Source organism: Lissotriton vulgaris, chromosome 4_1 (assembly GCF_964263255.1).
Source record: "Lissotriton vulgaris chromosome 4_1, aLisVul1.2, whole genome shotgun sequence".
NCBI classification, from domain to species: Eukaryota; Metazoa; Chordata; class Amphibia; order Caudata; family Salamandridae; genus Lissotriton; species Lissotriton vulgaris.
The window spans coordinates 1,199,867,359-1,199,883,001 of record NC_141691.1 but is presented as its reverse complement, the minus strand read 5'-3'; the positions used below and the strand labels follow the sequence as shown (position 1 = coordinate 1,199,883,001).

The 15,643-nt window shown below is 45.3% G+C and overlaps 1 protein-coding gene and 1 pseudogene across 1 annotated transcript; both read right to left on the bottom strand.

The window, feature by feature from the left end:
• Positions 1-1,230: 1,230 nt before the first annotated feature.
• LOC147723037 (uncharacterized) lies at positions 1,231-3,869 on the bottom strand. The gene has a single exon (XM_086966919.1). It carries the CDS (start codon positions 3,867-3,869, stop codon positions 1,254-1,256), a length of 2,616 nt encoding a protein of 871 aa, XP_086823045.1. The 3' UTR covers positions 1,231-1,253.
• Positions 3,870-5,109: 1,240 nt separating this feature from the next.
• LOC147723036 (uncharacterized) lies at positions 5,110-6,067 on the bottom strand (annotated as a pseudogene).
• Positions 6,068-15,643: the final 9,576 nt, after the last annotated feature.

Genomic DNA, 15,643 nt, shown 5'->3' with positions numbered 1-15,643 from the left:
TGGAGTTGTACAATTTATTTGAAGACACAGCTTCTAGAAATAATCAGTGATAGCATAAAAATCATATAGTACTTGGTCCAGTACCCAGCATTCTCTTGAAAGTCACATGGACCAGTTTTAGTTTACAAAGTACAGTTTAACATTTGCTAAGAGAGAGAGATTTTGCTTTAAGTACACCTATGAGCACTGAGGCAGATTAAAAACGGTTGTGCTTGTTCACATAGATGAATACTCACATTTGCTTATAAGTGTAATCCTGCAAGATACATTAGAATGCAGAGTACATGTTATTTATCATTAGGTACGCTCACAATGCTATATCAGTGAGATGTCCTATGACCACAGTATAAATGCTTAAATGTAGAGAACAAGATAAAAAGCACATATGCAGATATAAAATGACTTTATCTAAAAAGCAGTTTAAAACATAACATAAGTAAAATATTTACATGCACAAAAGTATGAACATTTGATCAAGGGCCCTTGGAGACAACTCTCGGTCTGAATACCTACAAACAGACGAGGAGTTGCCCGCTGATGTTCTTGCGGGGCTCCTTCTTATACTGTCTAAAACACTTGAGACGATAATTACGTCATCCCACGCCACCACGTATCACATACCCGTCCATTGTCATTTACTGGCCTGCTCTCTACCTTTCTCACCCATAGGGTTAGGTATGGCCTTTTTCCTGTAATTGTGGTACATACTTCAGTCTAGACTGAGACCTGCCACTTGACTGGAAGTTTAATAATAAACTATCAATGGACGACAGAAATGTGTTAGTATTGCTTCGAGGGGTTCTATTCATGTGTCAATCAGGCAATCTGCGATAATATTTCGCCACACTTAGCCTCAGTTTATCGGATATCTTGCTTGACGTAGCTGTGGTGGGAACTTCCCTTATTCTATTCATGGCCTAGGTGGGGGACGTGGGGTATGTTGCAAGATTTATAGAGGAACTTGATTTCTGCTGTTTGTGAGAAGTATACAATGAGGTGGGGCCTGGTAGGGGTGCGGGTCCTTGCAGACAAGAGCAGCTGGGTGAATCTTGGGTCAGACTTGCTTTCTGCTTCTGCTTAAGCTAAGAGAAAATGGCAGTGCTTAGGGCAATGTAACTGAGGCCTGCAACTTCTAAACAGCAGGGCCTACACAGGGGTCATGTTGTGCAGGTGACAGGTGTGTCCTTGGATAGCTGTGTAGCTAAAAATTCTTACTCCAACATTCCCCCCTCAAGTTCGAAATTCGAACTTAATCAAACATCTTTAAACACCATTCGAACTGCATACTTAGCTGGAGATGGGGGAAGAGGCCAGGGCGAGTCGCAAAGAGGCTGTTCCTCTGAATCTTTGTCCTGCACTTTTCCTGAATCTGCATCTGTCTTCCCTAAATTATCACACATTGTCTCATAGGGACGCATCAAGTCCCCCTGTGGTGAACGTGGTGGGACTCTATGCACCTGGGCCTGATATTGACTAATTACAGGAATGTCTGGCAATGGGCGGGAGTCAGGAATGGTCAACTCCACTATACTCATCATTGTCGTCTCTCCATCATCTCCCTTAGTCCTACGAATTCCAGTATAGGAACCTGAGCCTGCATAATTCATCCCTATCATTTTAGAACTAAATTTTTTTACACAGTATATCAGTATCTGTGATCCAAAACACAACAATAACAGCACACAGAAAATTGGCATTAAAAATTTAAGCACTGCAGACAGCCATGAAGGCATCCAGTTCAAATTGAACCAGCCATTTAAGAGATCTGCTTCAGCACCTCCTTCCTCATGCATCTCTTTCCCCAGGTTGTCCAAATCCTCGATGGCCTTCGTGAGTGTTCCGTTGTCAGCGTCGGCCGCTAAAATGAACGTGCAGCAGGATTTTCCCACCTTGGCGCACACACCACCATTCATTGCTGTTAGCTGGTCTAGAACATATCTGTGCTCTAGAACCATAAGTCGTAGAGGTCGAAGTTCTTCTTTCACGGCGTTGAACCCATCCCGGGTGTTGTTAATAAGCTGCATTAGTTCATATCTGGTCACTTGCAGCCAGCGAGCATTGGCTTTAGTCTGGAACATGGGGATAACTCCCCCAAAGAAAAGTTCGGCATCATTGAAGAGTCTGTAATCCTGAGGTATTTTATGAAAAGGCCCATCTGAGAAGTATTTCATTATTTCTCTCTTCCCATGATGAAGCAGGGTAACATCATCTGCCATTGGGTGTGTGTGGATGTGGGAAATGTTCGCTGCAGGGACAACAAGATGTAGTTCATGCATTGTCACAATGGAACATAGTCCTTGCCAGTGGGGGGGCAGCTGCAGGTAGATGTGCTCGCCGCATGCCCAGTAGATGTCCATGAGACTAGAGGTACCGTGCTGGAGGTCAAAATTAAACACTGTGTGACTGCAGTTTGTGTTTCGGCCCACAGGCACTGTTCCGGTACCTAGGAAGCAAAGGAGAGGAGACTTAAGTTTGTATGCTCTTTTAGGTTTGTACTTTGTACCCTCATTGAGAGTGTATCTTCTAGTTTCTTGTGCCCATACCACAGCACATTCCCTCCCAATAGTCTCATTGGTATAGTGCTTATGCTCCTGACCTTCAACCGGGCTACCCAAGGATGCTGCCTTGCATATTAAATCATGTGGCCCATTCCATCTGTTAATAAAATATATATTGCCCCTCAGGCGCAGAATGGGTCTCCACTGGCAAGGGCATGCGTTATGGGTATGGTTAGTCTGTTGGGATTCGGGTGAGTGGCATTTTGATGGGGGTGTTGGGAAGGTGAAGTATCCTAATTTTCTAAACTGATACTCCCAGACCTGTATCATATTAGCAGGTACTCCCATTTCATGGTAAACTTCCATTCTTCTTTCAAATTCTACTGGATCGGAAACAACAGTGAATGTAACATACTTGTTGTCCCAGTCTGAGACATTTACAAATGCTGTATTAATTTTTGCTGACTGGAGCTGTATCTGACCATGTATGCGGCAAAGGAACAGGTGTAGGAGACATTTGGCAGTGGCCGGTGGAATCTCTTTGGGAATGAGCAATTTGTCTGCACCTACAGCATGTGGAATGTATGAGCACACAAAGCAGGAATCATTCGTGGCTTTTCTCCCCACCTCCCTCATGTCTCTGTACCACATATTATCTAACAATTCATTATGGGTACCATCATTCTGTACTGACACACCAGGGCGCTGGGAGAAAAAATCAGGCATAGAGTGTTGTTCGAATGTGTACACAACGGTGTCCTGGAGATCACTAACCCAGTTTGATATTTGTTCTGTGTCTTTCTCCTTACGTTGTGTGCGAGGGGTATATCTCCTTGGTGTTTTATTGCGACCCATTTTATACCTGACACTCCTTTTATGCTGACGGAAACGTCTAGGGACACCTTTCCCAGGGGTATTCACAGTGATATCAAGTACCCTGTCCCACTCGGTGTGGTCTACAGAGGGTGTGGAAGGTGTCGTGGGTACAGGGGTGGTGCAGCCATTGCTGGTGTATTCCTCATCTAGTATGTTACCAGGACTTGTTTTAGGCATGTGATATCCTACGGAGATGGTAGGCCTAACTTGGCTTAATATAGCCTTCTCTCTCTCTGCTTGTAATGCAAGCCAATGGAATATAGCCATTGAAGCAACGAACATAACAAAGAATAACAAAGATAATATACATATCTTTTTAATAGAGATCCTGGAGGGAGACGTTGGCCTGTTGCTGTTTCTTATCCCGTAGACTCTCATATGTTCTCCATAGTCTTTATCCTGGATCGTCAAGGGAAATAGAACGCCCTCCTTCCGATAAATGTTCAAGTCTCTGTTGGTGCCGGGTGGATCCTCACATGGTTCAAATGAACCCATGCTTTGCGTTCGGCAATTCGGACTGCAGTGGGTGAAGAGTCAATGACCAGGTATGGTCCCTCGTACTTAGGGTCTCTCCACTTCCGCACTTGCTTCTTTATGAAGATCTGTGTTCCAGGGCGGATAGGCAAAAGTTCATCGGAAATTGTGCCGTCCTTGCTGGTGCTGTCCTTTCTCTTTGTCTTGGATGTCTGAATGGAAAGAAACCTAGCAGCACGGGTTAGGGCACACAAATAATCAAATAATTCAGCTTTCACAATCTCAGAAGACGTTTCATTGTCTACTTTAGGTCTGGTGGAAGGAACAACCATATTCATTGATCTGCCAGTGACAAGCTGGTGAGGTGTGAGGTGATGATCAGAGCTAGGGCTGTTCCTGAGTGCAAACAAAGCAATTGGGAGGCAATAGAGCCATTTCTTTCCAATAGTGGCACTTATCTTGCTGATCTTGGCTTTGAGCAATCCGTTGAGGCGCTCACAAATACCATTGCTCTGTGGGTGATAGGCTGAAGTAAGTTTATGTTTTAGTCCTAACATGGTGGCCATTATCTCAAAGATGGAGTTTGAAAAATGGGCGCCATTGTCACTGCGAATAGATTCCGGTAATCCCCAGCGACATATGACCTCACGAAGTAGGAAGGTAGCTGCGGCCTTAGCGTCACAATGGACACATGGCCCAGCCTCAATCCAGCGTGAGAAGGGACATACTACCACGATGAGGTATCGGTAGTTGTTACATCTGTCAAGCATGTCCACATAGTCAATGTGGAGTTCCTTGAAGGGACCCTTAGGCCTTGGTATTGTTGAAGCAACTGTTTTCATAGCTGGGTTGGGTGAATACTGCTGACAGATGAGGCACTGATGGACAAAGAGTTGTATCTGTTCATGTGCATTGGGGATGAACCATTCTGCCTGCAGGTTAGAGGACATGATATCACGAGGGACATGTGTAGGAAGGTGCAGTTGGGTAAGTGCTATTTGCAAAAGAGCCTGTGGCATGACAGGCTTCCCTGTCATTGTCTGTCTGTAAATAAAATCTGAGGCATCCTGTTGTACTCCCCTCTTCTTCCATAACTCTTTTGCTTCAGCTTGGGCACTTTCTTGTATCTCTCTGAGGTGCAACTGTGCAATGATGTCAAACTGCTGTGTGTCATCAATTGTATATGGAAGTGTTGGGTCGGGTGTATCTGGGAGTGGTGACTTGCTGGTGTCCTCATCTGCGTTTTGCATATCTTCCTGCGCTATTGGGGGTGTATTTTTGGCGAGCAAGATGGGGGTGCAGTCAGTCTGTGTCGGGGATGGTTGTTGTGTACAACTTTGGCCTTTTGCTGCTGCTTTAGCAGCCCAATCTGCCATTGCATTTCCTCTGGAAACAAAATCTTGGCCGTTCGTGTGTGCTGCACATTTCACTACTGCTACTTCTGCTGGCAGTGTCAAGGAGTCAATTAGTTCTGCAAGTAACTGTTTGTGCATTACAGGCGTGCCATCTGTTTTAAGAAACCCGCGCCTTTTCCATCTCAATATGCTGGAATGCGTTGTTGTGGTGACATATGCTGAATCAGAGTACACAGTAATTCTTTCATTAGCTCCATGCTTCAAGGCGGCTATTAATGCCACCAACTCAGCTGCCTGGGCTGAGTAATGGGGTGGTAATGTTATCTGCTGTACAATGTCCAGAGTGTCTGAGGAGTTATTCTGGCATGCTCTGACTACGGCTGCCCCTGTATGCCTGATCCCTGTCTCTTGATCAATCGTAGAAGAACCATCAACAAAGTAAATTACACTGTCTGGTAATGGGTCTTCCTTTGCTGTGCCTGACTCATCTGGGCAGTATGTGGCACAATCATGGGTGTCATCGTCAGCTGTCGCAATCGGATGTGCAAAGAACGTGGCTGGATTCACAGTGTGGCATTTTACAACCTTCAACGATGGTAATGACAGTATGACTTCATATCCTGACACTCTCTGTGTGGTAAGAGTTGTTTTAGCTTTCTGTATTATTGCAAAGACAGCATGCTCAGTGTACAACGTCAGAGGGGAGCCCATGACTATGGGGGTGCTTTTCTCAACGGCAAATGCTGCTGTTGAAAGAGCCTGTTCACAAGGATAGTGGCCTTTCATCACTGAGTCTAACATGCCACTGAAGTATGCAATTGGTTTGGGACCCAAGGGGTATTTCTGGGTGAGGACTGCTGTCATGACCTGTCCATTACAGTGTGTGAACAGATAGAATTCCTTTGTATAATCAGGAGATCCCAACACTGGTGCATTTGTAATCTCATCTTTTAATTTTACAAAGGCTGATGTCATTTCAGGTGTCCAGTCAATCTTGTTATGCCTGTCCTTAGCCGTTTTGACAGCTTTCAAGAGTGGTCCAGTTATAGTAGCATAATCAAAGATCCACTGTCTGACATAGTTCACTAGTCCCAGGAACTTTTGCATGTCCTTAACTGCCTGTGGTTCTGGAGTATTCCTTATTGCTTCTACTCTTCCTGGTGTAACTCTTCTTCCTGATGCTGAAATCAGTTGACCTAAATACTGTACTTCTTCCTGACAGTATTGTAGTTTTTGCTTGTCTACTTTGTATCCTCTATGTGCTAGAGTTGTAAGCAGAGCAATTGTATCTTTTCTGCACTCTTGCTCTGTTGCACTGCAGAGGAGTATGTCATCGACATATTGCAGCAAGGTGCTGTCACATTGGAAATTTGATAAGTCATCTTTGACAACTCTGTTAAACACACTGGGGGACTCACAATAGCCCTGAGGGAGCCTTTTGTACGAAAATTGCCTATGCCTGAATGAAAATGCGAATAGGTACTGGCTTTCAGGATGCAGTGGGACACTGAAAAAAGCATTTTTCAGGTCAATGACGGAAAAGTATTTTGCATTTTGAGGGATGTTAGTAAGGATCACTGAAGGGTCAGGGACGATGGGAAACTCAGGTATCACTATACTGTTAATCGAGCGAAGATCATGTACTAGCCTCCATTGATTTGTTTGTTGTTTCCTCACAGGAAAAAGACAGGTGTTGCAAGGTGAGATACAAGGATATATCCCTCCTTGATCCAGTAATGCTTGAATTGTGGGGGCTATTCCTTCTTCGGCTTCTTTGAACAAAGGGTACTGGCGCACTCTGGGAAGGATGGCGTCAGGTTTCAGCGTCACTTTGAATGGTTCTGCTGATCGAATGAGCCCCACATCATTGGGACCTGTAGTCCAAAGGATGTTGGGCACCTGAGCTAGGTCTGAGTCACGTGCTGCATCAATTACTGTGGGTCGTGTTGGTGTTCTGATTTCAACTGTCACTGACACGGGGACTGGAATCTGGTATACAATGTCTTCACTATCACCAAATAATTCCTGATCTGTAATGTCTCTTACCCGATGTCCAGGCTCAATAAAAATGACACAGGCCCATGACTGGCCATAGTCATCACATGCTATAAAGACACCATATGTTGGTGTTATGTTAAAACATTGTATTCCTAGGATCATATTTTTGTCTGGGCCTGGCATGTCCTGTAATTGAGGACGGAAAAGAAATTCTTTGGGTAGCTGTACAGTGCGCCCCGCCATCTCTGGTGAGTTGGCAATGACCATTTGCACAGCTGTGGAGAATGCTAATTCATCCACTGGGCGAGCTCTAATTTGGTCTCTCATGGAAGAGTCCACAGTGACAGCCATCATTCTTGTCAGTGATGTGCCAGGGATGGAGCAAGTAATTGTGCCTTTTTCATCAAAATGAATTGTCATGTTTAATTTGGCCATAAGATCACGGCCCAATAAATTTACGGGGGATTCTGTCGAGTAAAGCAGTCGTTGCTGAATGCTTTTGCCTCCTATTTTCATTGGTACTGGCTTGGTGAAAGGGACCCTTGTAATTGCCCCAGAGAAACCCTGTGTGTCTACACTTTGATTGGAAATAGGCAGTGCTCCCTCTGTTATACAGGAAAATGTTGCACCTGTGTCAATCAGAAACTTATACGTTTTGTTGTTGATCGTGACATACACAACTGGGTCCTCTCTAATATTTGTGAGGCACGATAACAAGGGACACACTAGGGTCTTCTGTGGGCTATCCTAGCTGGTGTACCTTCCAGCCTGATGTTGCTGGATTGTACCCTGCAGAACCGGATTGGCGGGCTGCAGTACTGTGGCTCCCTGAGGTACAAGAACCTGTGTCTGTGGCACCATTTGGTACACAGGCCCCTGTTGTTGAACCAGTTGTGGCTGTATCTGTTGGACTGGTGTCTGTAATTGTACTTGCTGCAACATTGGCTGTTGCTGTCCTGCAGACGGGTAGGTGTACACTACGTTAGGCTGCAGTGGCTGTGTCTGCTGTTGAACGTATTGCATTGGCACCTGAACTTGCTGTGGTTGCCCTCTACCTGTTGATTCTTCATACATTTTAGTGCAGCATTCCCTTATCATGTGTCCCGGTCGCTGACAGTGGTAGCACAGTGGGGGTCCTGGCTGCTGTGTGGGTCTTTGATAGCCCATCCCCCTACCTCTTCCTCGCATTCCTGATGACCTTGTTTGTCTGTTATCATAATACTGTTGTTGTCTCTGATTGTTTCTGGGGTGCTGTGCCTGTGTCTGCTGGACTGCTGCCTGCGTGTCTCCTTGTAATGCGCTCTGGGCATTTTGTGGAAATTGGGTGACAGTAGTCATTTGACTCACTGGTGTGGCTACCATTATTGTGTCCACAGCCTCCTTTTTCTTTAATTTCTGTTGCACCAATTTAGCTGCCGCATTTTCAATTGCCACCTGCCTCTTCTTCTCCTGCTCTTGCTCCTTTTTACAATAGTGAATGATATGGTGTTGTATTTCTGCCCATGGTTTGCATTCCATTGCTACTATTCCATCTAACTTTTCTTGCACAGCAGTTGGCAGTCCCTTCTTAATTGTATGGTAAAAGAACCTACAATTACCTCCTGTTATATCCCATTTCTCTCCTAACTCCTGTTGCCACTTTTCCTTCATTCTAGTAATGTACTGTGCAGGATCTTCATTGCTTTGCATTGTCTGAGACATTAGGGACCCGATATCTGGGATATCAGGGAACTTTCTACGCAGCTCACTCCACAAGGCAGACCTTATTGTATTAAAAGTATTACCATCCAATTCCGAGTTTGTGATGGAAAGTCTGTGGTCAATATGTGTGAACATTTCCTCTGCATCCTCTCCAATCAGGGAAACGAGCAGACTTTTCACATCTCCAGCAGCCAATGGCACCCCTGCAGTGTTTTTCTCAAAGGCTTGTATCCACTTCCCAGCACCCTCTGTGAGGGGCGGAAGTTGCTTTTTTAAATTGTCCTTGTCCATAAGGGACCAAGGGGTGTAGATGGGACGGTCCTCGATATTTTTATATAGCAGTGGCAGCTGGCGCAGCACCCCTGTGGGCCTTGTGCTGTCATACCTGCGTGCGTATTTCTGCCATATTCTCAAGCCTCTGCGCATGTAATTGTAATCCCAGTCTTCATCTCCCTCCCCCCTCAAGATACAGTCTTCAGCTGTTGCCATGTCCTCAGGGTGAAAAGACCCTTCTCGAGGCCACACCATCATTTGGGGGGCTTTACTTTCTGTCCATTCTGCCAAGTCATCTGTGAATTTGTCGGCATAATAGTTACTCCCTTCTCCTAGCACCACTATCTCATATGGTGTCAGATCTTTGGGTGACAACTGTCCTGGCCTACTAACGGCCATGTTGTACAGTGCTCCAGATCTGGTGGTGCGCAGGCGTGCTTTACCTGTTACATCATATTCTTCTGGGATGTCGTCAGGTCTCCCATGGTTACCTAACACTGTGAGATTCTCTACCTCTGTCCTTCTTTGCCTGTACCTCCTTTCTGCCCGTTCAAGCACATTGGACAGTCCTAAGTTATCAATGTCTACCTCTCTGAGTTGGGCCCTGCGTGGTGCGGCTACAGGAGGTGATGCCTGGCGCACAGGTGTCTGTGGCAGTGACCTCTGGGGGTTGTAGTTAGGGAATGCGCGAGGGGCTTGTGTTATGTTAGCTGCTGTGTTGCTCTGTGGTGGGGCTCCACCCTGGGCCTCATAGTCTAACTGTATCCATGGCCTTTGCTGTGGCCTTGTTGTTAGGATCCCACCACTGTGTTGCCTTGCATCATTTGCACCTCTTGCCAATTCATTGAGTGTCGGTGGGTGTTGCCTTTCACTCAGCTGGCCCAACCCACCCATCAGTTCTGTCATTCTTTCATTTTTTCTATCATTTTGTAAGGGCCTTTGCTGATAAGTTAGTGCATTTTCAGTGGCGTTTCCTAAGCAATGCTCGAGTGGCATGTCCCCAACTGTTCTACCTGCCCCATGGTATAAGTCCTGTTCTGTCCTCCACCTAACGATATCTCTTTCATTCATTATGCCAGGGATACGTTGTTCGCGATCCCTGTTCTCTTCAAGAAACTGTATCTGGCGCTCTTCCTGTCTATTGGGACTAGTATTAAGGGGTCGCCACTCCTCTTGGAGTGTTTGTGCTTCGCTATTCTGCTGAATGGGGGTCAGAAACGGGCCATAATGTCTAATTCTGGCCTCGGATGTGTTGTGTTCCCTTCCAATGGACATCGGGGCTGGGCCGTGAGGTCTGGGAAGAGGCATGTGAAAGCTGTGCTGTGAGCCGCCTGAGACCCTATCACTCTCTCCATCTTCATCTAGCTGGGGGCCTGGGGTACTGGATGCAGGAGTCATCTTTATAGTAAACTGTGCATCAATCTGACCTGCAATCTGACCTGATGTTCCAGATGTGGCACCCTGTATCACTTGGACTTGGGGTCTCAGTGTTTGGTGCATTTGCGCACTATCTTGTCTACTTCCTTGCGGACCATTTAAAAAGTCTGGGGAGAAGGCATCACGGTCTGGGACAGAGATATCTTCATAGCCTACAGCTGCCCTATCATTTGTTGTTTGTTCTAGGTCCGTTTTAAGAACCAGTTCGGGATAAATTCGAGATTCAGAGTAGGTAGGTGGGGGTGCTGTGGGCGTTTCGGTTGTTTGGGCTGTGGGTGCTTGGGCTGTTTGGTCTGTGGGTGCTTGGGCTGTTTGGGTACTTGTGTCATTTTCCCTAAAGACAGCCCACATAGCGAGGGTGTCCTTACGCTTTTTGAGCCTATTACCAGAATATTTACCTTCCAAGAAAGTTCTCGCATGGTCTAGCACTATCTTGTCAAAAGTCCCTTCCCTGGGCCAGGAATGTGGCGCATTTCGTGTGAGTTCATGTAATTCATTACAATGTTTTCTGATGCGCTTTTCCTGCTCTGTGAAGTTTTTTATCACGTGTTCCAGGGGCGTTGTCATTGTTACTCAGCGTGGGGTGGGAAAGGGATAAAAGGTGTACCTCCACTGGGGGCTAAAGTCAGGGTCACCTTCTGTAAATCTGTTGTGTCTATTCCCAGAGTAGATATTAGTGCCAATATAACTGTACCCACTAGTGGTGGGACCTGGGCTGAGGATACTGAAGGATCCTCAGTAATGGTAGTAACGCGCCCGTTCTCTAAATGGATTGTGACTTCAAATCTATTGTTTTGTGCGGGCTGTTTGTTCATATCCTAGAGTTATCTTGGGGGGCGGGCAAGTGGTGGCGGAAAAGTCTGACAACTATGCTCACTGCTTACTATGCGGTTTTGCAAATATGCCCACAATAAGGGGCAATGTGTTGTGAAGGGGTGTCTCTGCAGTTGCTCAACAATACTGGGTGAAGGCTGCTGCCCCAGCTGCACGTGCAGCTCTTGGGCGTGTTGCTCACAGGCCAGGGGCAAGTCGGGAATGGACAGTCCCTGTAGGAGCAATGTGTAGAATTCGCAGTCTGATGAGGTGCGAGAAACGTGTGGGTCTTCCTGTCTTCCCTGGCAGCTTGTGCTCAGGGACGATGAGGTCACCAAGGGCGGGACGGTGAGGTCAATAGTTCTGCAACTCACTAAACTCTCCACTGAATGACTTAATTCTATAGAGTTTTCCTCAACAGTATGTGGTACTGGTGGGGACACTTGTGACACTTGCAAGGGTATGTGTGGTGTCTCTACCAATGAAGTGGAATTCTGTGACACTTCACGTACGAGTTGGCTATTGTCAATGAGGGGTGTGTGAGTCTGCACTGGGAGGCACAGTCGCTTCAAATGTAGTGTAGATATTTTTATCTCTGTGCCTTGCGTGAGTGGGAGTCCCAGCAGTGTCCACGCCTTAGCCACCAAGGGGATCTGGCGTCTGTCAAGTTTAGTTATAGTTCGTGCGTCAGTGTTCTGTATTGCCACTATCTTATCGTCCAATATGTGCAGGACCACCTCAATCTGATTCTGCCCACTCTGGCTCATCTGAACTTCCTTTGTTTATATGTGCGTATATATGTACTAGAAGCAGGTTGACCTCCTGTCAGTTTTTTTCGGGGTCGGGGCAATTTACCACAAGCACAATGCTTCTATGATTACTGGATACCTCTTATACTCATGTATCCTATTCCTAGCGTGGAATGCAGTTAAAAAGGAAACATTTCTTATTTATTCTAAACGATCTGTAGTCTAAAAATAACGCAGAGCAATTCCCTGAGACTTCCCTTGTAAAGCCTGCAGTTGCTTGTAGAGGGAAGGGGAAATCCTGAATGCCAGAAGTGCACGCAAGTTAACAGCAGCAAGAAAAAAAGGAAAACAATAAATATATATGAGTGACAACCGTGGGGCTCGAAATGCCGTAGCTTATAGACTCTCTTTAGTTAGTCAGTGGCAGATCAACATACATGGGAAACACAGAAATGCATTTACAATCTCCCTAGTTATTGAATCTCGCTAAAAGAACAGTTCTCAAGTGATGGTCACAAAATATATTAGCAGCAATTGTTACAGCAATTCGATGTTCACAGTTTATAATCAGTCAAGGAAAGATGAACGATCACAATGCACTTAGGTATCAATAGTATAGTCTCGCTATAGTCAGCCTCTGTGCCAGCCAGTGACTCCTAACAAAAGAGACCATGAAAATAGTAAGGATCACACAAGTTCGTTCTATGAACCTATAAAATATATTCAACATTAAACACTTGGCGCTAACATGCAGGTCTGTGCCTGAACAGATATCTAAAAAGAGGAAAATAAAATGTGAACACTCCGACAATTCTTTTACAAAAATCACGCTCTATGGCCACTAGAGTGTGCTAGAGTGCTCCTTATACATGTGAGGCAAACCAAAAATAATTAATAAACCACGTTTAGCTTGGCAAAAAATATAATGCCTACAACATGAGCATATAAACTTCTTAGTCCCGCACAGAACTCTTCCCTTGACATACAGCAGGGGATATCACAGCTACATTAAGGAAAGATCAAAGGTCACGGTAGCTAATCGGACCTGCTGAAACTCCTTCTTTCTCATGGACTACTGACATGAGAGATTACCTCGTCTCTGCCACTCCTATCAAACAGAGGATCACTTGCACGAATATGCTGAAAAAGATGCTAGACGCAACCCTTTCCTTCCTTGACACCCTGTTGCAGATGTATCAAAGGTCCTCCCACTCTCTGAAGAGGCACCGCTCTTTAAGAGTAAATATAGAATAAGCCTTTTCAATTCGACTGCTACAATCCTTCTTAGCAATCACAGAAGAAACAGCAAAAACATGAAGCCACTTTTAGCAACAAAAAACACATGTATCTCAGTAATTACCCAACTGTCAGGTTCAGTCTCCACATAGCACACAATCCCTTCCTCTGCGCGGAATCAAATAACAAGGTTAACAGACAGGAAGCCTGGACCATTGGCAGATGTACCGCTGTATCACAACAAAGCCCACCATTCGGCCGCACCCAAGAGAGAGATAGCGCAGCGGCGGGCAGACACAATATTATGTATTATGCTTACCCTTCAGCGCTGCGCTCCCCACTCAATGGTCCAGCAGGACGGCTGCAGAGTCGTTTAGCAGTTTAGTACTTCCTCCTTAGGAACCAGCTGCATCCTGTCAGTTTAACTCCTTATTATCACGTCGAGGTCACCACTTGTTGGAGGGGATGATTCATTGAGGCAGGAGGGGCCAGGGGGACTCAGTGAAGCAGCTTTTAGAAGCCGCGCTGGGAGACCGTAAGTGAGAGAACTAAGGGAAATAGGACAGTTTAACTTGCACCGGGGCAGTCCTGGACCTCTTGCTCTAAAACAGGAAAAAAACATAGATATGAGCTTTTGGAGACTGAAGCTTGGAGTTGTACAATTTATTTGAAGACACAGCTTCTAGAAATAATCAGTGATAGCATAAAAATCATATAGTACTTGGTCCAGTACCCAGCATTCTCTTGAAAGTCACATGGACCAGTTTTAGTTTACAAAGTACAGTTTAACATTTGCTAAGAGAGAGAGATTTTGCTTTAAGTACACCTATGAGCACTGAGGCAGATTAAAAACGGTTGTGCTTGTTCACATAGATGAATACTCACATTTGCTTATAAGTGTAATCCTGCAAGATACATTAGAATGCAGAGTACATGTTATTTATCATTAGGTACGCTCACAATGCTATATCAGTGAGATGTCCTATGACCACAGTATAAATGCTTAAATGTAGAGAACAAGATAAAAAGCACATATGCAGATATAAAATGACTTTATCTAAAAAGCAGTTTAAAACATGACATAAGTAAAATATTTACATGCACAAAAGTATGAACGTTTGATCAAGGGCCCTTGGAGACAACTCTCGGTCTGAATACCTACAAACAGACGAGGAGTTGCCCGCTGATGTTCTTGCGGGGCTCCTTCTTATACTGTCTAAAACACTTGAGACGATAATTACGTCATCCCACGCCACCACGTATCACATACCCGTCCATTGTCATTTACTGGCCTGCTCTCTACCTTTCTCACCCATAGGGTTAGGTATGGCCTTTTTCCTGTAATTGTGGTACATACTTCAGTCTAGACTGAGACCTGCCACTTGAGTGGAAGTTTAATAATAAACTATCAATGGACGACAGAAATGTGTTAGTATTGCTTCGAGGGGTTCTATTCATGTGTCAATCAGGCAATCTGCGATAATATTTCGCCACACTTAGCCTCAGTTTATCGGATATCTTGCTTGACGTAGCTGTGGTGGGAACTTCCCTTATTCTATTCATTGCCTAGGTGGGGACGTGGGGTATGTTGCAAGATTTATAGAGGAACTTGATTTCTGCTGTTTGTGAGAAGTATACAATGAGGTGGGGCCTGGTAGGGGTGCGGGTCCTTGCAGACAAGAGCAGCTGGGTGAATCTTGGGTCAGACTTGCTTTCTGCTTCTGCTTAAGCTAAGAGAAAATGGCAGTGCTTAGGGCAATGTAACTGAGGCCTGCAACTTCTAAACAGCAGGGCCTACACAGGGGTCATGTTGTGCAGGTGACAGGTGTGTCCTTGGATAGCTGTGTAGCTAAAAATTCTTACTCCAACAAAAATGTATGCATATATCGCACCAGGAAAAATACATGGAGCCAACACATCTAGAGATGAGATCTGATTGGCTGTCACCACATAATTAAAGATGTGATGGCAGCCATTTTAGGACCCAGAATCTCAGTCCCATGTCCTGAAAATACGATAAAAGAATATATAAGGGGGCCAAGGTAGGCGGATTCCTGCCTGCCTAGCCCTGGGCTAAAAATTGTATTGTATTTTTGAGGGAAACACAGATCCATGGTCCCATAAAAGAAGAAAGATGGGTTCCCACCCTTTACAATTATAATCTCCCTGGGATGGGTCAGGATCAAGGGGTTGATTTTCCATTTATTTTTGTTGAGGGGGTATCTGTCTCCCC

Excerpts from the sequence above, each read along its gene's own strand:
- LOC147723037 (XM_086966919.1), bottom strand. The coding sequence starts at position 3,869 with ATGGGTTCATTTGAACCATGTGAGGATCCACCCGGCACCAACAGAGAC.